This window comes from Terrapene carolina, unplaced genomic scaffold (assembly GCF_002925995.2).
Source record: "Terrapene carolina triunguis isolate 2854851 unplaced genomic scaffold, T_m_triunguis-2.0 Scaffold89, whole genome shotgun sequence".
NCBI classification, from domain to species: domain Eukaryota; kingdom Metazoa; phylum Chordata; order Testudines; family Emydidae; genus Terrapene; species Terrapene triunguis.
Genome location: NW_020664440.1, coordinates 24,077,889 through 24,102,931, shown reverse-complemented (window position 1 = coordinate 24,102,931; position 25,043 = coordinate 24,077,889). Strand labels below are relative to the sequence as shown.

Sequence of the window (25,043 nt, the reverse complement as noted above, 5' to 3'; positions counted from 1 at the left end):
AGAGAGAGAGAGAGAGAGAGAGAGAGAGAGAGAGAGAGAGAGAGAGAAGGGGCGGCCAGGCCTACAGCAGGGGCGCTGCCACACGGCCCCTCCCGCTGCGCCGCCTCCTGCCCTGCTGCCCTAGGATTGGGCAGAATGCCGCCTCCAACAATCTGCCGCCCCAAGCATCAGCTTGCTCAGCTGGTGCCTGGAGACGGCCTTGCATCAGAGGTATGGAAAAAAGCTTCCTGACCAGAGTTTAGGGGGGGTAAAGGGTGTGTGTAAAATGTATGGTTTGGTTCAGATGAAACTCCGATAATACCTTAGGAAGGAATTTGGGATGTGGAAGTAGGGAAACTGTCCTTGACAATACTGTAAAGGGAGGATCCACTATGAAGGCATCAAATTTCCCCAGTCCTTCAAGCCAATATAATACCTATCCATAAAGACAGCCTTTTTAATAGCTATATTAAGCAGGTCACTATAGGTTCAAAGGAGGTCCTGGGAGACCTGAGAACTAGATTAAGATCCTAGACCGGAGCAAGGTCTTTTACTTGAGGGAAGAGGTTCCCCAGTCTTTTAATACAATGGCTCTCAAAACTAGGGCCGCCACTTGTTCAGGGAAAGCCCCTGGCAGGCCGGGCTGGTTTGTTTACCTGCCACGTCCGCAGGTTTGGCCGACCGTGGCTCCCACTGGTGCGGTTCACTGCTCCAGGCCAATGGGGGCTGCAGGAAATGGCGCGGGCCGAGGGAGGTGCTGGCTGCCCTTCCTGCAGCCCCCATTGGCCTGGGGCAGCGAACCACGGCCAGTGGGAGCCACGATCGGCCGAACCTGCAGACGTGGCAGGTAAACAAACCGGCACGGCCCGCCATGGGCTCTCTCCTTACAAGCGGCGGCCCTAGTTTGAGAACCACTGCTTTAATAAACCTTACAGTTGTGAGGCAAGAGACTACCGAGAACCCTTACACTGGAGAATGGAAGGCTGATACTGTCGCCAGATGAACCTTAACCGGGCTACCTTATAAATCTGTTTTCTTCAGCTGTAGCAGGTAATTCAGGATAAATGCAAGTAAGGAAAATTCAAGTGCAATTTGCCAATATTCACACCAATAGCAAAAAATCTTTTTCACTTCTGAAGGTAAGAATCATGCTTAAATTTCTTCCTGCTGTTTAACACTTGCTATACCTCTACCAGCGAACCATTGAAGAACCAGGCCTTGAGCTGGAGAATTTTTAGGTTGGGATGCAATTCACATCTTAAGATAAGCAAAGCATGGAAGATTACCTGTTTTAATAGATTACTGAACAAGGAGACAATGTTTTATACAATGCTTATTTTGGCCACATAAAGACTATCGGGATAACTATCATTTGTCCTGCCTGATCTTGTTCTTCACCTTTAGAATCCAAAGTGTTGAGAAAAATATGTAATTACAGGCCCCTTTGTCTAGAGGAGGAGAAAGGCATCTGCCGAAGGCTGAAGGCCACCTTCCCCGAACAGAACAGACACCACTTCCTATTTGTGGAAGAGGCAAAGAAAGCCACTTCCAGACAGCGCCACATTCAGTGGTCTAGCTCTCTTTCAGAGTCCTGGAAAAGGCCCCTGCTGAGAACATGGGCCGTGATGTTTTGTATTCCAGGAAGGTGCACTGTTGAAATGTGAATACAACAGGCTATACACCAATTCCGTAACTTTATTACTTCAGCACACAGACATATCTCCCTCTGCTCCATAGGTTAATATGAAACATGCAAACATCATTGTCCATCTAGATTTTGATAGACTTCCCTAGGAGGTAGAAAGTGGAGACAGGCATTTCTGACTGCCTGTAGTTCCACCAGGTTGATGTGGAGACTGGTCTCCTGACGTAACTATGTCCCCGGGACTATATGGACACAGATGCACTCCATCTGAGTAGCAACACATCCCATAGTATGGTGACCAACAGTACTGGCTGAAGAAACGTCTGTCCTGACATTGTGGTGATTCTGCCACCAGTCGAGGGAATCTTTCACCGGTCATGGAAAAGAAATTTGTTTAAAAATCAAAGCTGTCTCTCCTGAGTAGTCTATCCTGAGCCACCCTGAAAGCCGCAAAGATGTAACATTGCATGATGAAGGTGCAAGATGCCATGTGACACGGAAGCTGTAAACAGAATCCTACTGAGGTTTCAGGGTTCACTTGATTGCTCTTGACAACGTTGGATAAAGTTATGAATCTGTGCACAGGAAGATAAGTCCTGGCAGTCAGCAAAATCTAAAGATGTCCCTTATGTACTGTATTTTCCACTCAGGGGTCAACGTAGACTTTGACATTGAGCTGAAGGCCTAACTGCAGGAATAGCGATAGGGCCCTGTGGGTGGCTGATAGCGCTTCCCCGTAAGACCAACCCTTATCTAAACAGCTGTTCATGGGAATACCACAGCTGCCACTAGACGAAGGTGAGCAGCCCCCACCACTAGAACCTTTGTGACAACTCTTGGAGTTGAGACTGAAAAGAATCGCATGGTATCTAAAGTGCTTCTGGCCTTTCACAAAAATGTAAGCCTGGTGTACCACAATTTGGAAATGTGTCTTATAGGCTGAGGGCTGAAAACCAGTCCCCTGAATTTAAGAATGCCAGAGTCACCAGTCCGAATTTTTGGGACTTCAAATTTGTTTAGGAATCTTAGATCTAAAATACCAGTCTCCATCCTCCATTTCTCTTTGGTATGAGTAATTAACTCACATAGAAACCGTTCCTCATGTAGAGCCAGGACAGACAACTGCTCCTAGCAAAGGAGGGATTTTATCTCATCTCCTTTCTTAGTAGGAGCTCATGAAAGGGGTCCCTGAAGAGGAATGGGAATGTGAAATGGATGGCACAGCCCAACGTAACCATCTCCAAAACCCATTTGTCTGTGGTAATCCAGTCCCATGCATGTTAGAAATGGGAGAGCTGGCTTCCAAACGAGGGGAGGGAGGCAGGCAGGCAGGCAAACTGTTGTAGCTGGCAGGCTAGAGTGAGAAGGCTTCACACCCTCAACTAGCCGATCAAAACTGGTGCTTTGATGATGAAGCTAGTTGTGTACTTAAACCAGATAGTTTATAGTTCTCTTCCTCTGGAACTTCCGTGGGTCTCTAGAACCTGGAGAAATGTATCTGGTCGGATCTCTATGCAGTGTGTGATCTACTACTAAGCTCTTTTTTTTTTTTATTGCAGGGGTATAAATTCCCAGCAACTGCAGACTGGCTCTGGAGTCTTTCAGAGTATGTAGGGACTTATCGGTGTTCTCTGAAAACAACTTAAGCCCACCTAAGGGAAAAAGTTCACCACCATACTTTTGACCTCCCTTGGGAAACCGAACTGCTGAAGCCCATGATGACTGCTATCAGAAAGATGGAACGGGCCACAGCATCTACAGCATCCACTTGGAGAGATGTCTGGGCTAATAATTGTCCTTCAGCACTGACAGCTTAAAATTACTCTTTGTTCCAGAGAGAGGTTCTCAATAAATGCTTACACTTTGTGTAGTTCATGTGATTGGCCTGGTAATTAATGATCTGAAGTCAGAGCGTTGCCAATAAATAAGACTTCCGCTCAAAAAGGTTGAGACGCTTCTGGTTCTTGTCACATGGGGTCACCTTGGCATGATGTGGTTTTCCCTAGTCATTTACTGCCTCCACTACCAGCGGATTAAGAGAGGGATGAAAAACAAAAATTTAGAGTCCTTTATCAGACCTTTTGCAAGTTGGTGGCTCTGTTGCTGGAGTCTGCCAAACCGTCCTCGTGGGATCCAGTATCGCCGCACTGATCGGAAGGTCAGTGTTGTCAGTTGGATGATACAACAAAAGTTACTGGGTGACTCCTTGACCTCTGCGAATGGCATCTGAAAAAATGAGTCTGCCATGCACCTGATGATGTCTTGGAATTGCTTAAAAAGTCATCAGCCATAGATGGTGGAGGGGCATTATAGCTTCATCAGCTAAAGACGAGGAGATAGCAGATGAGGAGGCTACTCCTCAAACCACTCTAGCTTCTTGTTCCTCAACTGTCTCCCCCACTGAGGAAATGCTCTGAGGTAGTAGAGATATTATCTCCCCCTCATCCCAGCACCCTAGGCTCAGAGCCCTAGAAACTGCTGTCTGTAAGCAGCCCAGGGATCCCAGCGTGACCATGGGGGGGAGGGGGGGGGGGAGGATAGAAGGGGTTCCATACTGGAAAGCAGGGTGGCATCCAGTGTTTCTTCCACTGCTTGTCATGTCTTGTCCTAGATTCCTCCCTATTTCTGTGGCCTGCAGAGAAAGAGTTCCTGTGAGGGTGAGTAGGAGACCCTGTACCAAGACTGAAGAGGCTGAATAGATGGAATGAAAGTCCCCTTCATCCTCTTCCTTATAGAGCAGTGGAGGAGCCACAAATGAAAATGGTGATGAATCATGTAGGTGATAAATGGACATCCAGTTAGAGACTGAACTAGTCTCAGTACCAAGGGACCCACTGTGCCCATGATTAACAGAGACTGTAGTTTCTCCATTACAGTTAAGTCCTTCGAATACCAAAATTCTTGCAGTACCAAATAGGACGTCGGTAATGACGTGATGGTCTCGTTGGAAGTAGATTGTAGTGAGGATTTAGAATGTTCCGATGGGGTGCCGAGGTATATGCTTCAATCTATATGGTACTAATGGATCCATCAAGGGCAGTACCGGTGGTTGAGGAATGCCTCTCCTTGCTATGCCTGGTCAGTACTGTGGCTCTCAGAACAGTGTTTGCTTTTCCAGCCCTGAGTATTACTGGAGGAACCTGCAGCCTCCATGGAACTGGACCAAGAAGTCGATGATTCGAGACGGTGGACTTAGAGGGAGACTTCGATCATTCTGGAGCAGAGTCCTTATGAGACGAGTCAGTTTTTCTTCTTGGGGCCTTTAGAAGTCTTTGAGGCCTTCCCCTTCAACAGAGTGATAGGCAGAGATTAAAGGGGCACTAGAGCTGCCTGGAGACTGATGTAGAGACAGGTTCTCCTGACCTGGCTACAACACGGGGCAAAGGGAGCGTTTCATCGTAAGATGCTATGGCGAGTCCAAAGGACACAACCTGTATTCATAATGGTTGAGCCCCACAGTGAATCTCAGGCACTTCCTACGGGCCAGTTGGATGGCAAAGTTGGTACACAGCATGGGCCAAGGAGGTATGAAAATAGAGGTGTAAATCCCCAGAAAACACATGAGAGCTTTTGAATACTTCAGTGGGTGCAGAGCACTTACTCACTAAACAGCTCCGAGACTTCAAAGGATAAGTCCTCAATTGTGGCCTGCACCTCTCTTAGCATGGCCGATGCCTGGAGCCATGACACTCTGGCTACATCCACAGCAACCACAGTGACCATGTGCAGAGTGTCAGAGGCCTCCATCACGACCTGAAAGATGATCTTGGCCACCAGCTGGTTTTCCCCATTTAAGTCCTTAAGCTCCTCTCTGCTTTCACGAGGGGGCTTCACAAATGAGGGTGTCACCCTGCCCATACTTGACCAGTAGGGCCTGGCAACTGGTCAGATGCAGCTGCAGCTAAGCTGAAGGATATGACTTTGGGGGGAGGATGGAGGAGTGATTTGGGGTCCTTTTCCTTTCTTTCCTCTTGTAAGACCAACATGACTAAGGAGTCTGGGTTGGGGTGAGTATAGAATTATTTAAATCCCATAGAGGGTGGGAGGTAATCTGGTGTATCTTGACCTGTTTCACAGTTGGCATTACTGTGGCTGGTGTCTGCCACAGTGCTTTGGCTAGGTCAAGCAGCCCATCGCTAATGGGAGGGTTTTCCTGGCTGGACCAGTTGACAGGATGTCAAACAGCTTGTGGGATTTCACCGATATGACAGACATCTCAGTCTCTAGAGTCCCAGTAATCCTCACAAGTAACTCCTAGAACACTTTAAAGTCATCAGGTGCCAGTACTGACACCAAGGCTATTACTTCAACACATGAAGATGAGAGATCCTTTGGCAGTGACATGGTGCAGGAGTTGCTCTACTTCTGGATATGGCCCTGCCTGATATTCAGGCATTGGTGGTCTGGGCAGGGATGCTGGTGCGGAGAGAGATCTCTTCCTCAATGGCATCACAGACTGGTTTCGCAATGTCCAAATGATGGGTCATAGCACCTGCAATAGGGCCAGAGCAGCATGCCACAGGAGTACAGCTGAGTCGCTGGGTGTTGTCAAGATTAGCACTGAATGAGTCAAGCCAGCAGGGAGTGAGCCCTGCAGGGGAAAAGCCAGGAGGGCTCTTAATAGTAGTAATCACAGAGCTCAGAGGAGATGGTTCTCTGCTCAAAGACAGGGAGCATATATGCCCCCGTGATAGTGAAGAATAAACCTCTTTTAGGGGTGGCACAGACACACAAGGCATAGTAAGTATTAAGTCTGTACCAGTGCTAGTAAGAGGCTGGGCACCAATAATGGTCCACACCAAGGAGTGCATTGTCAGAACCAAGGCTGGCAGAATCCACAGTGTCACAGGCTTCTCCATTTTTATGGGAGGATGCTGAGCTCCATCTGGAGTCACAGCAGCTCCTCTCAGTGCCAGACTTCAAGACCTGGGATCCTGGTACCAGCTTCAATGTTGATGTTGAGGTCTGCTTTAGTGCAAGGGCGTCAGAGCCATGTCAATGCCAGGTCTTTTCTTGGTGCAGTCTTCTCCACGATGGTCTTTGTCATCACTTGTCTGTTCAGTGCAGCACTGACTTATCAAGCAGGACTCTGGAGTTTGTCTCTTAGCAGTCTGAGGAGACCTTTGTGGGCTGTTCAAGAAAACGCAAATCACGAAGCTGAAGTTCACTCTAGCAGAGAATGACAAGCATATGAAATGTGAGATCCTCACCCCACCCCTCCTAAAAAAGAAGGGGGGGGGGAAGACACCTCCTGTGTCCATCGTTCAGGGGGATTAATCCATCACAGGATGGATAAGACTTGAAGTCAGAGGGTGGGCTGGTCTCACCAGTAGAGAGTTTGAATCAGTCCTTGGAGGTCAAAATATAGGAAAATGAGAAGTAGCAGAAGACTTTGAAAAGTTTTAGCCTGAGCTAACAAGCAGCAGTGGGGTCAGACACTCATCAAATTCCGTCTCACTGCCATGAGTGGTAAGAGGAAACTGAGGGAGGGGGCGGGAATGCCCTCGTACAGGAGTATGAGGAGACAGAGTATGTACACTGATCCAGACACTATTTAAAAAAAAAAAAAAAAAACCACTCAATTCTTATACATGTGAGGTGTGTGCTCACCTGCAGTGGAATCCACACTGACACATATGCAAAGATAATATTTTAGAGAGAGGGAGAAACTTATTGTGAACTTAGCAAAGGGATACAGGACCACTTACAATGTTTTCATTACAACAGAATGAAAAAAAATAATATATGGAGATATACCTATTGCATAGAACTGGAAGGGACCCTGAAAGGTCATCAAGTCCAGCCCCCTGCCTTCACTAGCAGGACCAAGTACTGATTTTACCCCAGATCCCTAAGTGGTCCCCTCAAGGATTGAGCTCACAACCCTGGGTTTAGCAGGCCAATGCTCAAACCACTGAGCTATCCCTCCCCCCTGAAAACTATGTTGAGGTATATGTAAGGTTTTAGAACAGGCAAATATCTTACTTGTACAGTAAGGTATCAGGTAATCCACATCTGACTCCCTGTCTGAAGTGTTAAAATCTGTAACACTACTACGCCATGCTTTCTTTTCATAGATACAAATATACAATAATAAATGAAGCTGCTCTCCTACCTGAGTAAGCTCATATGCTCTATAAGCCAACAAGGAATTTACTTTATTAGCATTCTTTGAAACGTGGCACTCATGCTTTGGTGTTGGATCTAGTGCACTTTTAACTGTTGATTCCATTGTTTTCACACCCATATGGTCATATATGCTTTTCATTTTTCCCTATAGAGCAAAAAAGAAGAATTGCAGGGTTAATTTCTTAACTATATCAATTGTTAGAGCAGCTACAGATAAACTACAACAGCACTGTAAGAATGAGGTAACTGACATTTAGTTACAAGTATTTATAAAAAGTCATTCTCATTCCATCTTTTTGAAGAAAAAGCAAAATTGAAGGAACAACAAAAACAAACCAATTAAATCTGCAGGGCAAGAGCTAAGTTGTGGTTTATTAAAGTCAATGTATGCTTTTAAATAAAAATGATTACATATTTTCTTCCTACTACAGAGCCTTGTATACTTTCAGATTCTCGCCAAAAACAAGTAGCAGAATTCTATAACAAGCCATCAAAAGCAAGAAAGCTTCAGTAATAAGAAATGTAGCCTTTGAAGATAAACGCTAAGAGTAGACGTTACCTTTATTATTTTAAAAATAATCATGTCACCAGTTGCTCCAGCTTCCAGGGGATTAGCCTGTAATAAATCAGCATATCTGGAGAGATATACACCTGATGAGGAAGGTAGAGTACAAAGTTAAGAAAATGAAGATTCTGAAGATTAAAATGTTACACCTAGGAGATTAATCAGCATGACAAGAGTTTTAGCCATTTCTATAATAAGACAAATATCAGTTCAGTAAAATTGCAGCAATACTGTAGCTACATAGAAGGACAAACAGACTAAATTGCTTGATGAGAAGCATAACAATGTGTTCAGCCACCTTTCATGCTACTACATTAAACTGTGGGCAACATTCCACAGTTAAGCTGGGCAGAACTTGATTTTTTTCTGAATCAGTTTTTATTTTTACAGTTGTAGGGTTGGGATTAGGCAGGGCTGACAGTGCTGTTGCAGGGGGCTCCCTGTGCTGCCAAGAAGCCCAAAACATCAGGGCACAAGGTGTGCAGGTAGCTGCAGTCATCCTGGCCCAGCAGAGCAGAGTCCCGATGACGGCAAGGACGCCGACAAGCCCCAGCTGTGGAGGAGACCACCGTACTGATAAAAATAGTTCCTGCGCAGGGATGGCTCCTACACTCTGGCTGGTAAATGACCGAGCAAGGCCATGATAGTGGAACCGTAGAGAGGTCCCTGCATGGCCATGGTGCTGGGACACCCAATCTCTGAAGGCACAAGATATAGAGAATTCTGGATCCTGGTGGGGCAAAGCACAGACTCCTGGCCAGAGCTGTGTCTGTCAGCCCTCTGCAGCACCTTCACCCTTTCCCCCCATTGTTTGCCTCCGTGTAGAGTTTCAGCTGAGTTGGGGGTATAGTTATGCTGGAAGGCCTTAAATGGGTGCCATCAACCTGTTCTTTGATCTACAGACAACTGCAAGAGTGCAGAACTACAACTTCAAGCTAAACAGATCACAGGGGCTCCATGTGCTCCCTCCCCCCAATCTGGTTTTCCAATTATCCCCCAAAAATGAATAGGATTCTGCCTATGGATGCCTAGAACATTCCCTGAAATTTTGTAATTAGGTAATTCATTCTTACTTCTGTGAAATCCATTTTTCAGACAAGCTTAATTTTGTTTAATTTGTGTATTTGTGAACTGTACTGCTCCTGAATCAAAGGTCATTACCTGAAACCAGCTGGGTGGGATTTTTCTGAAGTGTAAGTGCAAATTTTGGGAAATTCTATAGCAAGGACAATAGGTTTAAAGTAATATCACATTCTTCATATCGTAAAAAAAAAAAAAAAAAAAATCACACTGTATGATGTAAATATACAGAAAGAAAAGAGAAAATATAGTTACCCATGGAAGGGCTGCCAAGAATTGTTATTTTGGAATGGCCCGCCTGTAGCCCTTTTTCACATATATTTTGCACCTGAATTGAACAAATATATCTAATTTTAGATGCATACATATTTGCAAAGTAAAGTTAGAATATGAGTGGAACAGGCAACAGTTTAATAAACCTCTCCTTTTTATGAGTACATACTCTAAGTTATATTTGTATACCAAACACTTAATACAAAATTAGCATAATCTCAATTATAATTGTACCTTATGTTACTGTACAACTCTTAGGGAAGTAGTTCTCAAATTTTGTACTGGTGACCCCTTGCACGTAGCAAGCCTGAGTGCGACCCCCCCCCCTTATAAATATATAAAAAAGTGTTTTTAATTTAACACCATTATAAATGCTGGATGCAAAGCAGGGTTTGGTGTGGAGGCTGACAGCTCGTGACCCCCCATGTAATAACCTTGCGACCCCCTGTTTGAGAACCCCTGTCTTAGGGCATAAACTTTAATGCATGCCAAATGTGGACAGTTTTGTTTGCTGTGGAGGCAATGCATTTATTGATATAGGTCTATACAGCTTAACCATAGCCATCTAAAAAATTATAGAAAATAAGATGTTTTTGATCAACAGCACACACTTGAATGTGTAATTACTACATTTTGATGACTTCTCTCTGTATCATAAAGGTACAGAGAATACAGAATCTTTTCTTCCTCCACCCTACATCCATCATAAGGTAGCAGCAGAAGGGCCCCATCCAATATGGTGCCTTTCCTATAGGATCCTGATTGCAAATATGGCACATTATGTAGGGCTCTTAGGGATATACAGCCTCATTGAGGAAGACACATTTTTTAATTTTATATATTTATTTTCATACAGAGACTGATCACAGAGGACGTACACCCCAGAAAGCAGCATGAAGATAAGATTTTTTTTTACTCTCCCTGCTTTTACATCAGAAAGAAGGGACTCACTGCTATAGTTCCAACTAGCCAACATGTCACACAACAATTTTCAGGGCGGGGTCTCACTTGTGTTCATGTCAAGAGAAAAGCAGTACAAGTTACCCAAAGATCCCCCCAAAAAAGTCTCAAAATCAAGCAGGCAATATCCCTTTTTGAGGTGTTAGAGCATGCATATTTAAAAAAGCCAACTGTTTAAAACACACAATAGGTAAAACTTAGATTGCACTCTCTTTTGGGGGGAGGGGAGGAGAAAGAGGGGTAAGCATAAGCCTAAGAGGTATGATCCCAAAAGGTAAAGAAAAACAAAAACATTTGTAACTGGAACCCTATTAATTCCACAGCGTAACAGATTAGTTCTGTGACAAGATTCCTCTAGTCCGTAATTACTATAGCTCCCTTGTGCTGAATTCTGCAAATGCAGAACACATATCGGTAGTTAGTGGATACTAAAGTCATCAACAAACAATTCTGTTTGAAAGACCATCCCAAGGCAGAACAAGAAAAAATGAACTTTAAAAAAAAAGTTATTTTATAAAGCTTGTCTCTACTCACCTGAGGTCGATCAACCATCAGAAACGCATAGGATTCAACAAGCTCTTTTTCTAGGCGACCATCACATTTCAGTTCTCTGCGTTTTTCTGTGAACTATTATCAAGCAAAGTCTTAATACGTGCAATGAAGAAACCAGTATTGGCACGATCAAGTGCCACCTGGCTTCCAAGAAGCCTAATTTGGCTAAGTTACAGTCTACATTGTTAGCTCGAGGTGCAAATAATCAAAAGGCCAATTTGAATGAGGTTAATGTTTCAGCACAGTTTCCAATAAACAATTTCAGAAGAGTCTGTATCCTTTCACCTAGGGTATGGGAGGGGGAAGCATTCAGCTTAAGTTCTCATATATCATTTTGGACTTCCATTCTAGATGCAAGTCCTATGGTTCAGAAGTTGATCATCACTTCCGACCACTGATTTCTGTTGCACAAAAACCAAGTCCGAATTTCATATTTTGTTAGTCTTGCCTCACTGCTATCAGTTTGTATCAGATTTTTGTAACTGAAGAAGACAGTTACAAGCAAGCTTGCATTGGACCCATGTGTTATTTTAACAGAATAAAAAGGGAAAAAAAGTTGCCCTTTAACTAGTGCTTTCATTTCCAAGAAAGGAGAAGCACATTAACAAGGCTATATTCTTCTCCCCATACTTGAAAACTTCGTAGTATTCAGCCAAATTACATAGTCACAAAAACACTCAGGAAATCATCAACAGTTTGTGAATTGTCTGAAAACAAGACAATACACAAGCCAGTAAAATCTGATGTTATAGTTCTAGAATGCAGTGATTTTTTTTTTTGGTGTGGCACCGAGGAGGCAAACAAGTTTTTTCTTCAAGAGGGTTCAGCACAGTATTTTCATGACTGCTTGTTAGTTTTAAAGCCAATCACACTGCTTGATTTGCTAATTCAGCTATTGAACTTGTTTTGCCACTGCTTCTGAGAGAACTATAAATCTAGAAGAGATGATTTAATGCAAGAGCAATATTTAAAATTAAATAGACTACTATAGCTTATGCAGAAGGCATTAAACCTGTATTGGAAGATACCACCGTTAATTTACAATAATTATGCACCTCAAAATTGAAAGACAAACAGGAAGCACAAAGAAGCTCAGATCTCAAACAGCAGCACTGGCACTAGCTCCCCCTCACATTTTTTCCTCACTTCAGGATGCTAGAGTTTCATCCACCATAAAACTCTTAGATATTCCTGACATCAAGCCAGCAGTATGAAATTTCTAAGCATAGTCAGTAGTAAAATTGCTGGAACAGTAGTAGTCTGGACATTTTGGGCCAGATTCTGCAATTGGATACCAGACCTCTGAAGAAGCAGAATCTTGGTTACTGGCTTGGCTATGGCCAAAAGAGATTTAAATGTTGCAGGCTGTTTTCTGCACAGCAATCTTCGGATCTCTCTTTTGGACAGACATAAAAAAAAAAAAAAAGTCATACGATTTCCATTAACACTGGGCTTAAACCTAGCCTCGGGGAGAGGAGGGGGAGCAGCCATGGCGGGACAAGAGTCATAGTAGCTCTCCTATTGGTAACTTCATATAGTGTTAAATTTTGTGTTTACCTCAGTTCAAATGATATTCACAGCAACCAGTCTGTTTTATTCAGAAGAAAAACAAGGCCAGGCAGGCAGGAGAAACCTAAAGGCCTCCGTAATAGAAATGGTAGGGTACACAGCGAGAAGTGTGACACTGCACCCATTTCCCTCATCTTGGAGGCAGCAAGATCAAATCATCAAGCCCCCCCCCCACACTTTGGTCCCTGCCCCCCAAAAAGAAGAGGGCACCAGTAACCCCCCTCCCCCCCCCCGAAAGATCTCTGCTGTATACACCATCTATTGCAAATCTGGTTAGCTCTGCTAGTAATGGGAACTTCCAAGAGGAAAGACTAATAATATGGTTTGTAAACAGTATTTCTTTATATTTCACATTGTGTATTAGTACGAATCATGTTATGTTTTGAAATAGCCCTAATTTAGTTATCTTGAATTTAAAAGCTTATTGGATTATTTCTGTAGTGCTATCCATTTAAGTATAGCAAACTAACTCAAATACAGGCAGTCACATACAGTGTCCTCAAGAACCCAGCATGAAGCAACACTACAAGGATCCAACACTTAAGCATATTAAACCATTTGGCTTCAAGTAAATGGAGTTGGGCAAAACCACTAAAGTTTATAGCTTACGCACAGTTTCATAAACAGCTAACTGTGGGTACTCACCTCCTTTTCCAACAGCTCACTATGGATTAAGCTGGCTCTTTTGTAATTGAAATTGGCCATCGAACCTGACTCCAAATAAGATGAATGCAAAATTTTCACAACATCTTCAAACTCTCGAGATCCCATAGCTACTGGCTGAAAGAGTGCTATACAAAGAGAAGAAAGTTAGTATCAATACAGATTTGAAAACTTCCCAATACATTTTCATTTCACTAATAGGATTTTTATCTTGATCTTATAAAACTATTTATGTTTAACGGCTTGATTCATTTTAGATATTTTGTATTAAAAACTGTCTCACAAAAGGTGGAATTTAGGCTTGTCAGTATCACAGCCAGGCACATCATTATCATTTCTCCATCCATACCAGTATTTACTTTTGAGCAAGTTGTCAACTTAGTTTACAAGAGCTTTCCAAGGGAAGTACACTAATGTAATTAAACATACTCCCAAGAAAGTAGCAGACACACTGCAAAAAGCTGTAACACGCAGTTATACAGAATAATGTTATTGTAAGAATGCAGTAGTTTCAGGTTGTAGCCTCTCCATTTTCTCAAAAAAAGAAAAAAAATAATTAAATTGATGTTAGTGTCTGGTGAACACGTAGGCTACTTACCCTGACAATAAATGGCTATTATAGAGGGGACAATATAGATTCAGCTATGGTTGCTCACATTCTAGTTTAAGAAATCCCCCAAGACAACATGGGTCTTCTGTATAACATAATTATGCATTCACAAAGATGGCCACTTCAAAATTTACTTTTTTGCTAAGCTATTGCCTAAATCTGCGTAGCAGTCTCCCTGATTTGGGTTTATCTTTTAGCCCCTCATCTCCATCCCCACCAACCATTTCAGATGCACAGAATGAGGGCCAAATGACCAGCAGGGGACTGTAGAGCATGGAGTAGCAAAGAACTGAAAAACAGACTTGGAGAGAGGAGACCCAAAGAAATGGAGCTGTACTCCTAAAACATCATGTACCAGGTATTTTCTCTACACAGCTTTTTTAAGGTGTACAGAAATAGCGCTTTATTCTGACGGTACAGGAGTTCTTGTTTGTAAACAGTTCTGCTACATACCTTCAAAATAGTGCTTTTGCCCTTCTATTACTGCCTGCCTCCCGCTCTAAAAGCGCAGGAGGCACAGAAGTTCTAGAAGAATCACAAAAACAAATGTGGATAAAAGTACAGAATATTTACCAAAATAGCAATAAATGATTTAGAGTGCGTGTCAAGGATTACACAAGACTGGGCCACGGCGTGTGCATCTGCATGGTTTTTAAAGGGGTGGGAGAGGTGCACAAAATTAAATAGGGTCATTATAGAGTCACAAGAACAGCTTGACCAACAGCTGGTAAAAGCTGGTCAGTTACTGCCAATGAGAAGACAAGGACAGCATCTATTGCTATATTTATGGTCATGCAATTGGGTCCATCTTAATGGAAAGTGAAAATAGTGAGTGCTGCATGTTTTAATTATATTGCAAGAATGAGACTTAAAGATATATAGTGGAAAAAGACTACTGAGCAAGGAGTTTGCTTTCCAGTGCCATCCAGTCAGTCATCAGACCCTTCTAGGAAGAAATTACTAGATATAGGAGTCATGATTTGTTTCTTTACGCAGTATTAAGTCACTGCCATGGTTATTTAAGGCAGCTGAACCATACATTTGTCTCTGCAAGGCGGCTAAATTTAGCATGGACATTAAAAAAATAATTGATCGTGTTTTTACTGATTTTTTTTTAAATTTGTTACTGAAACAAGTCATCTTTCAACAGAGGCAGAAGGCCTAGTTCTTGCAGCTGTATAGATCATACAGTTGTACTTTAAAGATTTAATGCCATGGTAAGCATTAACACAAAAGCTACCTGTTATACATACACAGTTAATTAGGCATGTGAACCCTATTAATGACAAAGTTTGGCTAGAGTGTGCATTATACGTATTACAGTAGAGTCTGAAGGCAACCACCAACTCATGGCCCCATTTTACCAGGTATCATACTGACATACAATAAAATGGTCCCTAATCCAAACAGCTCACAATCTTAGTTCAAGACATTGGGGGGAGGGAGGGGAGGAAGCGGGGCAGGAGAGAGAGAAAGACACCCAACCAAGCACAGGGAAGGAACAGGGAGGAAAGTCAGGATAACAGTTTTTTCCTCCATTAATGAAGATGGATTACAGCAGCAGTTTTAGCGCGCACACACACACAATCTTGGCTACATCTTGATTTCTCCAGATCTAAAGAACATGTGCTTTGTTGTTTACTATATTAGAGCTTTTCTTATAGGATTAAGAAAAGTTACATCAAAGTATTGGAAAATTTCCACATTACCTACAAATAAATCTGTGCATCAAAGTTTTTAAGAAGTCACTTGAGTAATAAATCTGATTTAAGACTGCAGTAATTCTGCATTTATACAGTATCTACATGCACCCCATTCAATAAATTATGCTGGAAACAGTTTCACTATAGATTGTATCGAACTTTGATCACCCAGGGGATTTCTGTTTAGAGCAACTAAAAAGAAATTTTCTTCAAATGTCTTGTAGTAAAAATAGCAGTGGTTTGAAGTGGTTGTCCAGTTATGTTACTAAGGCTGTTGTTGAATTCCTGTAATCTCAATGAACAAAGTTGCCTTCGCTGCTCAATATTATGTATACAGTTCACGAGACTTGCAATATCATATGCAAGAGTGGCCACATATTACGGAGGCATATTGTCTACTTCCTCAATGCAAGTCTGTAAAAGGCACATTACTGCCTATGGAGAGGTCCTGCCCGCTGTTAAAACTCTGTTGGGACATTATTAATGAGGTTACACATTTGTGTTTTCTTAGACCTTGCACTCTGATGAATGATTTTTATGGAGATCAGCAGTCCTCCAAAATGTAGTTTCTTCACAAGCCTTATCTTCATTTTCTTCTACGATGAATAATGTGTTATTGACAACTAGACATCAAACAGTTTTGCACATGGCAAGTCACATAGATTGCTGTGGTATTACCACCTAATCCCTTGGAAGAGGGGAGTATATGTAGTCCACAGCTCTGGTAATAACAAAGGTTTGTTTTTTTAATTTCTTGGGAATAAAGTTTTATATGCAGAGAAAGATATGCATAGCTGTTCAAGAATAGGTTTTGAAAGTGTATTATGTAATTTTTTTTACATTAATGAAATTTTATTAATTTATGTCTATCGCAAGAACTATAGTTAAGCTGAGAATTGATGCCATCTCTGAACTAAATATAGATCCATTGGCAATATATCAATTTGAGACCCCCTTAAAGCACCTTGGATTTTCAGAAAGTGTTGAACATTCAACCGCTGGAAAAGTCAGGCCCCTTTATGAGTGACATTTGGGTGCCTGGTTTGACTTTTTAATTTTTGAATATCTTGACCCTAAAGTTCCAAGTTGAAGGTGCTTTAAACCCGAAATATGCATTTCACCTGAGGGGAAAAAAAAGTTTAATGAAGGATCTCATATTCTGTATATGATTTCTTTTCATCAAATCAAGCAAGCAGCAAGGCTTTATGATGCGTCTTTTGGTGATACGGTCTAAAAAAAAAAAAATCCACAAATTTCATTATAGAGCAAGTTCTGCCTGTTCACATGTAAAACACAGAAAAAAGTAAAAATTATGTAACTTTGTTGTTAATGTTTAAGGTACTGTAAAAGATTTAATGATCAACAGCCTTGCGATGGAATTTATTGGGGGGGGGGGATGTAACAAAACAAAAGGCTAATTTTATTAGGGGGTGGATGGGGAAGTTATTCAACCCTGACTTCAGCCAGCAAAAACCCAGTCAACAAAGTTTTAACACAACCTGGGTTTCGGGAGGTGTTTTTTGTTTTTATAAAAAGGAAGGGAGCATTTGGGGGTAGGTCAGGGAACATTTTTCTATACAGATCACCTGTTGCTTAGAACGTAAATCTAAGCCAGAGAAGGTATTTTAATACAGTTCAGGAGGCACATAGCCCCAGAACCACCAGTTGAATGTATGGTTCCTATACAGACTATGCCATGTCAAGTTTTTTGTTGCAACCAAGTACTAATTGTAACTATAGAAGTGCAGTTCCAGATCATATTGTCTATATTAATATGCCTAAAAGGTAATTACCACATCCTGCAATATGTGCACATGATTTACATTTTAATGGTATTCATTAAGCTTATTTCTGGCCTTACTCTTCGAGGAGCTCAGGAAGCAAAGTACAATTACTAGCGCCCTACCTAATTCACAGCCGTGAAAAAACACACCATGGACCGTGAAATCTGGTCTTTTGTGTACTTTTACCCTATACCGTACAGATTTCATGAGGGAGACCAGTGTTTCTCAAACTGGCGGGGTCCCGACCCAAAATGGGGTTGTGGGGGGATCACAAAGTTATCGTGGGGGGGGGGGAGGGTGTCACAGTACTGCCACCCTTACTTCTGCACTGCCTTCAGAGCTGGGCCCTTGGCCAGCCACTGCCACACTCTGGCCACCCAGCTCTGAAGGCAGTGCAGAAGTAAGGGTGGCAATACCGCAAATCCCTCCCCCCCCCCAAATTCCCTTTTGGTCAGGACCCCTACAGTTAAAACACCATGAAATTTCAGATTTAAATATCTGAAATCATGAAATTTATGATTTTTAAAATCCTATGACCATGACATCGACCAAAATGGACTCTGAATTTGGTAGGGCCCTAACAATAACCTGGACTAGAAAAATACCTGACCTGTGTATACCGGCCATTTTCCAGTTTTTGTAATGTTAACTGCATACAGTTACGGAAACGAGAAAACTAATTTATAGCATCCTTATGACATATAGGAACTATGCTCAACGGTTTGTGATATTTTGTTTGAAGTACAAAAAAAGATTTCACTACACTTGCACAGAAGCTAGACTAGTATTATAACAGTCGTTTTGTTAGATAGAAAGAAAAATCTATGTGGGTTTTTTTTTTATAAAAAAAGACATTTTAATGTTTGAAATCAGATATTGGTGCTGGACTGTCTAGACTGGTGCTATGCCTTGTTTTCAATGCCAAGACACCACCGTTAGTCAATTTCTGTATATGACTCTCAGTAAGCAATATATCAAATCATTCAAATTATCAGATTAAATCTGCAGGTTTCCTTCCCCCACCCCCCCTTTTCTTTAAAAAAAAAAAAAAAAAAGACTGAACTTGCAACTACATCAGAAAAATAATCTTGCTTTCTTGAGGAATACAGACTGTCTTCACCTGACACTTCAGGTTTCCAGGAATACAAAGTATTTTCCTTCTTATCAAATCAGTAAAAAAAGAGCAGGATGATATTGCTCTTTAGGAATGAAGTGTTTCTGCCACCAAGATATGAAAAGTACCATTTTCTTGAAGTCACGATTTCCAAGGGCAAGATCATCAAGATAGATATGCACTGATAAAATAGGACATCAGAATGGTTAATATAAGCCTTGAGCTTGTATTATTGTAGCGTCTTTTCCCCTAAAACGTCCGTAAACAGTTTACAAATTCAGGGAATCACTTAATCCCCTAGGGTGGAAACTGTCAATGGTGAACAGCATACAGCCACCCTTCCCAAAAGTTTAGGAAGAATAATGGAAAAATACATATCTAATGAACTGTCAAACAATATAGGTCATCAAAAAACCACCCTCACGTGAACTAGAGTTTGGCTAACAACCCAGCACTTACAAGTGCCATGGAGTCTTTAATGACAAGTAAGCAAGACCTAGATTTTGCATCTAGACAGTGAAAGAAGTGGCGGCACCCTAACAAGTGCTTGAGTACCTTCCTGATTTGGCATGTGCCTATCTTTATGCATAGGAGCAGCAGTGGGACTACTCAAGCACATATTTAACTGCCTTTCTGAAATCAAAGGCATAATGCTGATGAGTTAGTCCAACAGGTAGTCCAAAGGAAGACTGGTACCAGCACTATTTATTGTGCACTTGCCCTTCCCTGTCACAATCGGGTGAAAGGCATCTCAAAGCAATGGCCAGGCTCAAGCTGGCCAGCTTGCAAGATATGGCTTTAAAAAAAAAAATAATAATAATAATAATAATTCACAACATGGTAGTAGGGCAGTAAGCCACAAGGTTCATGAACAAAACAGGAAACTGTACTATTACAATTAGTGCCCTGTGTGACTAGATGCCATAAAATAGACCAAATCCTCAAGACAAAATAAATTTAATCTTTCCTGCTTATAAATACACCTCTACCCCGATATAATGCTGTCCTTGGGAGCCAAAAAAAAAAAAAAAAAAAAAAAATCTTACCGCGTTATATGTGAAACCACGTTATATTGAACTTGCCCTGCCCCCCCGAAGCGCTGCTTAACCGTGTTATATCCGAATTCGTGTTATATCGGGGTAGAGGTGTATATTTAAGGCCATACTCCCTGAATTGTCCCTATAGAAAAGAGAGAGCAAATAAATTAAAAATTCCTCCTGGCATTTAATGAAAAAGTTTATAAGAGGTTCCCCCCCGGGAATTAGAGTCTAATAAAGAATCAATAGAAAGAGCCTCATTATATAATCCCTCAATTAGCTCCATCTGCTTTGTTCAGCTCACGTTATCACATTTTCTGTAACTCTTTAGATGGTAGGCTTAGCCTTGATATCATGCTTTCATTGGTTTCTAGTCGTCATTCAAGGAACACCTATTCCTGCTTCAGAAACCGAAGAAGCTGGTAGACCGAGGATTTACCTGTGTTTTCTGATTTTGCAAATTCCATGTAGTTTTTAAATTGCCTCACATAGTTATTTAAAAAAAAAAAAAAAAGGTCCACAAAGTATAATAGGTTTTAGTGTCCTTTTTAAAATGCAATGGAAAAGAAAATGTGGTTATGACTTGCACTGATCTAGTGCTTTCATCATGGAGGAGCGCAAAGAACTGTTATAGGTCATATATTATAGGGATCAGTTTCCCACAACTAAAAAACAGTCACCTTGTGGGTGGACTACAGCAGCCATTCTGCACCAGCAATGCTACAACGTAATTTTAGACAAGAGGCCAAGAATAACTTCCACTGGAAGTTATAGAAGAATGGGGGGGGGGGGAGAAAAGAGAGCAATGTTGCCTAGTGTTCCGAAGTTTGGAATTTGGGCAGGGCAGCAATATCAACATCCCTACCTTTCCAAGGAGAATCATGTCATCTTTATCAGCCATTAAGTGCTTGGTGGAAGAATGGGGTGATCTTGGTTTCAGAACACATCCAGAAGACCAAAGTGCCAGCAATGCATTGTCACTCTGGCATTAAATTGGGGTACTGGTGTAGTACTGATTTAATACCAAAACTTCCCAATTCATCATTAACACTTCCTGCAACACCCAAGTTCTCTCTGGAAGCCTTCCATCCAATTACTGATCTGGCCCAATTTTGTTATGGCTTCTGATGTGCCATATCATCATCATGGCTTATTATACTATAGTATTGTTATGGCAACAGCCAAGCACCCATAAACAATAAACCAGCATATGTATATGATGGAATGGAAAGAAATGTTTCAAGTGTCCAAAAGTTTCTTAACTAGCAAGTATTATTAAAAACAGAGACCTCTTTGGACAATATTTTAAAGAAGAAATTCTGATACACTAAAAGATGAAATCCATAAGAACATGCCAAATAAAATCTTGATGTTAGCAAGTAAGTTGGAACCAGTTAGATCAGACTAGTCTCCCCCTCCATCCCAAAGGAAGTGATAGAAGTAGTTCTAAACTCAAGGTATTTAAAATGCTTGACTGGTCAGAAACATATACTGCAGGAAAACAATCCTGCACAGGCAGGTGATGTACTAGATGACCAAGGTGGTGTTTTCCAGACCTAGTTTATGTATTTCAGGTTTATCCAGATTCACAATGGAACCAAGTGCTAGATAGGTATTTTAAAATAAATAAACATATCTATATCTATCTATCTGATGCACTGAATGCCTCTGAGATTTGGTTCTATAACTTTGTGGTTAAAACAATCACACTTGGTCTTGGGACATCTGAAACAAGGAGCCATTTTTTAAATCCAGGTATTTTTCTATCAGATGACCATCCAGGAGGACAGGACATTACTTTAAGTCAGTGGTTCCCAAACTGGGATTCTTGTGAACCCCCAGGGGCTCAGGATGTTACAGGAGGTTCTCAGGAAAAAAATTCCTGAAAGGTGGACAGAGCTGTCCCTAGGGACCCTGGGCAGCACGGGGCCAGCGGTCTGGAGCCTCTGGACTTCCAAGAGCTAAGCAGATCAAAGCAAGCATATCTACCACACTGAGATTATTTAAACTTCAAGACTCCTTATAAGAAATGGAAAGGGAGGTGGATATTTTTTCCTGTTTTTAAAATTAAATAGGCAGCTAGAATTGTTTTTAAATTATGAAGAACAAGCTTAAGCTTTGTTGTAACATGCATTGTTTGCCTGGACTGCTCAAGACCTGAATGCTTGTGTAAGAGGAACTCTTTGAGTTGGGTTCTTAAATACCTTCATGCTACTTCACATCTGATACTTGATGAAATATAGGAGCCTTGTCTTAGAAGAGGCTTACTCAAAGTGATACAAGCTACAAAAGTGAGATCTTGGAAGAGTGTTGCCATTTTCATAATGTAATAAAATTCTGTAATGATAAATAATTAATAATAGTGTGTAATAAGCATGTCAAAAACAAATTTTATATTTCCAAGATCACTGCTTTTATAATTTATTCTCAGGTAAAGGAGAAAATCCCTGGAAATATTCATTTTTAGGAGGGGGTTCACAAGACTTGACGTTTTAGTGAAAGGGGTTCACGGGTTGTTAAAGTTTGGGAACCACTGCTTTAAGTCAATCGGCTCCTTTTACATTGGCCTCTGCTAGGCTTCATATCCACTTCTGTATTTCTGAGAGAATTACTGCCATCTTTAAAATGGAAAGGAGAAATGGGATAATCAAACAAACCTACCTTCACTTCCTCCTTACAGAACAAAATTTTAAAGAAAGTTACAAAAGTTAAACAACCTCTTTGAAAGATGAAAACCCTGTATGAAAATGTTTTGCAATAGTAACTGTTGTGTTATTGAACCCTATTCCACTACTAGGGAAGGGCAAGAAAGGGGCAACTTGGGGGGAGGGGGGGGAAGAGGGGGAGACACCAAAGTAAGTAAATCTTCTTGGCAAATTAACAAAATAAAAGCAAGCAGAAATGAACAGTCTCCCAGAAAATGAGAGAGATAGCACTGGCTTTCACAGGAAGTTCCATTAAAAAAATAGGAGCCTCAAAAAAGTAGCATTTCCAGTGTGAGGCACATGAATGTGGGATGCACACTTCTCTCCTGCAAAGAGATGGAGACACACGCAAGCTTTCAATGGGTAAGGAAAGAAGGGCCATCTTCTCTGCATGTGTCTCTGAAGTAGAGATGTATAAAGTGTTTACCAGCTCAATCTAAATATGGACGCAATTGTCTCCTGCAGAGAGGGAAGAAGGGGAAAAGATAGAAAAAGAACCATCTTCTCTCTATGTCCGTGTCCCACAGAGAACCATCTTCTCTGTGTCTCTGTGCATCTCAGAAGTGGGGCTGTGATAAACCGTTTCCAAGCCCACCCTGATCAAATCCAGCCTTTTCCATTTTTAAGCTACCATCTCAAATTCAAGCTTTTTTCCCCTTACACAAAAAGGAGAATTTAAAATGCCTAACACTAAAAATCTCATCCCCAGAAGCCTCTCTAATCGGAGCCATGCCACAGCCTCCTCCACACCCGCAGGATTTTGCATGCAGCTGTGAGAAGTGTATAAAGAGCCTCCCTAATGAATAAGATGAAGAGGGGGGTGAGGGAGAGAAGAAGGGGGGAGGAAGGGAACAACCTTTCTTTTCTCTGCTCTTCCTGGGGATCTGAAAATTCCTCCTAATAGGCAGATCTTCAGGGGGCTTGGGGAGAGGGGGAGGACCCCCCAACACGTCGCTGGTTTGTTGTGGCTGCTGCTGTTCATGTGCCGTGGAGACGCTGCTCTTCCGCTGGCGGCTGCTGCTGCTGAGATTTGGGGGGGCCTGGTCTTCTGTAGCAGCCACCAGCAGCGCCTCCTCAGCGGTACTATCAGAGCGGCCGCCATCTTGTGTGTTGTCCTCAGCTGCTGCTGCGCTGCTGCTGCTGCTGCTCTCCACACCGAGGAGGCCCCGGTCGTTCTTCTCCATCCGCTGAAGCTGCTCCGGCTCTATCTCGCCACCGCCAGTAACCCCAGCATCCGCCATTGAACTCTATGGCGAGGAAACAACTGAGCGCTAACAACTGTTTCTTCTCGTCTTCTCCCACGGAGCTGCCCCTTCCCAAGCTCCATACACCACCCACCGCTAGCCTCTACCGCGCTGCGCCGCTCTACCACTCCGGGGGCTCACTTTATGGCAACAACTCCGCCTCTCCTTCCCCCCAACATGGCGGCGGCGGCGCCGCAGCTGGGAAAGGGGCGTGGCCAGCGTCCGGCCAGCGGCGACCAATCAATGCGTAGGGCAGGTTATAAATACAGGAGGAGGGCGGTGCCGTGCAAGTGGCGCAGCGAAGCGAGAACGTATCAAACCGGCAAAAATGGCACGGTACCTCGTTTGGCGCGCCTCTGCCTCAAGTCCGTCCCTCCCTCCCTCCCTCCCACTCCTAGACTCCTTGTGGTGGCTGGTTCCCATCCCTATTTTATGTCTTCTCGCCTTGGCAGCAAGCTAAGGGAGAGTTCATACCGATCGTGGTGGTTTTTCCTCTCAGGCAGCACAGCAGCCACCCAAGGGTGGCTTGGCACCATTGACGGTTGTTGCACTGCCCAGGCAGTTGAAGCACCCACCATGGGTCACACCCATATTGTGAGAGGGAGTGTTTGTACCACGTAAAGTCGACAAGCCTTTGTACCAGCTCTTGCTGCTGTGCTGCAACGGTGGAAGCAGGGAGGAACCTGTAGGACCAACTGCTGCCTGTCCTGCAGCTCCTCCAAGTATGCTTGATCCCTAAAGGTACCACTCAGCCTTTGATAATTACCAGAACCAGAGGAGATGGCCAGAGAGCAGTTTCCTGCCCTCTTTAGCATTCTGGACAAAAAAGAAAGTGGTAACGTAAGCCATCCGACTTCCAGGAGTGGGAATGGAGAAGACGACACAGGTGTAATAGCCTGCTCCGTTAAGAAACAGGAACAGAGAAGAAGGTATCAGTCTGATCCCCACCCTTTTTCATGAGTGGGAACAGAGATGAAAGTGTGGGCCTAGTTTCCAACCTTATTTCTGCAGAATGGGAGAAAAAGGCCGAGGTCTAGTTCCCCACTCTGCCTCTCGAAGTGGCAACAGAGAATTCATGGGTCCTTATCCCTGCTTGAATGTCTACAAGGTAAAGATGGGATTTGTGTTTTTAAGGTCTCATCCAAAGATCTCCTACACCATAAACTGAATAGAATTCAGTTTATCTTTTTCAGAAAGATAAGGACTGATTCAGTGCTGTCGGGGTTTTAAATGTGTGGTTCCTGCGTAGCTTGGTAATTTGGGTGTCCCATCTAGCTATGTGCTTGTATCTGAACATTTATAGTTCTTCAGTAACTATTACGAATAACAAAAACTGAAAATAAGAGGTACTGTGAGGAGTTTCTCACCAATTTTATGCTGACTACTGGATATTTCACTTAAGAAGCGTATTACTATTTAGAGATGTCACTC

At 42.4% G+C, this 25,043-nt stretch overlaps 1 protein-coding gene across 8 annotated transcripts in view; it reads right to left on the bottom strand.

The window, feature by feature from the left end:
- The window catches only part of TASOR (transcription activation suppressor), a 64,027-nt gene extending 40,244 nt beyond the window's left edge, over positions 1–23,783 (bottom strand). For all 8 annotated transcript variants that reach the window (XM_026650291.2, XM_026650286.2, XM_026650289.2 and 5 more), the window contains exons 1-6: positions 23,225–23,783; positions 13,398–13,543; positions 11,166–11,258; positions 9,654–9,726; positions 8,313–8,404; positions 7,740–7,898 (exon numbers count right to left, since the gene is read on the bottom strand). In XM_026650291.2, the coding sequence (XP_026506076.1) occupies positions 7,740–7,898; positions 8,313–8,404; positions 9,654–9,726; positions 11,166–11,258; positions 13,398–13,543; positions 23,225–23,609 (948 nt within the window). In that variant the 5' untranslated portion in view covers positions 23,610–23,783. The remainder of the gene's footprint in view (positions 1–7,739; positions 7,899–8,312; positions 8,405–9,653; positions 9,727–11,165; positions 11,259–13,397; positions 13,544–23,224) is intronic.
- Positions 23,784–25,043: the final 1,260 nt, after the last annotated feature.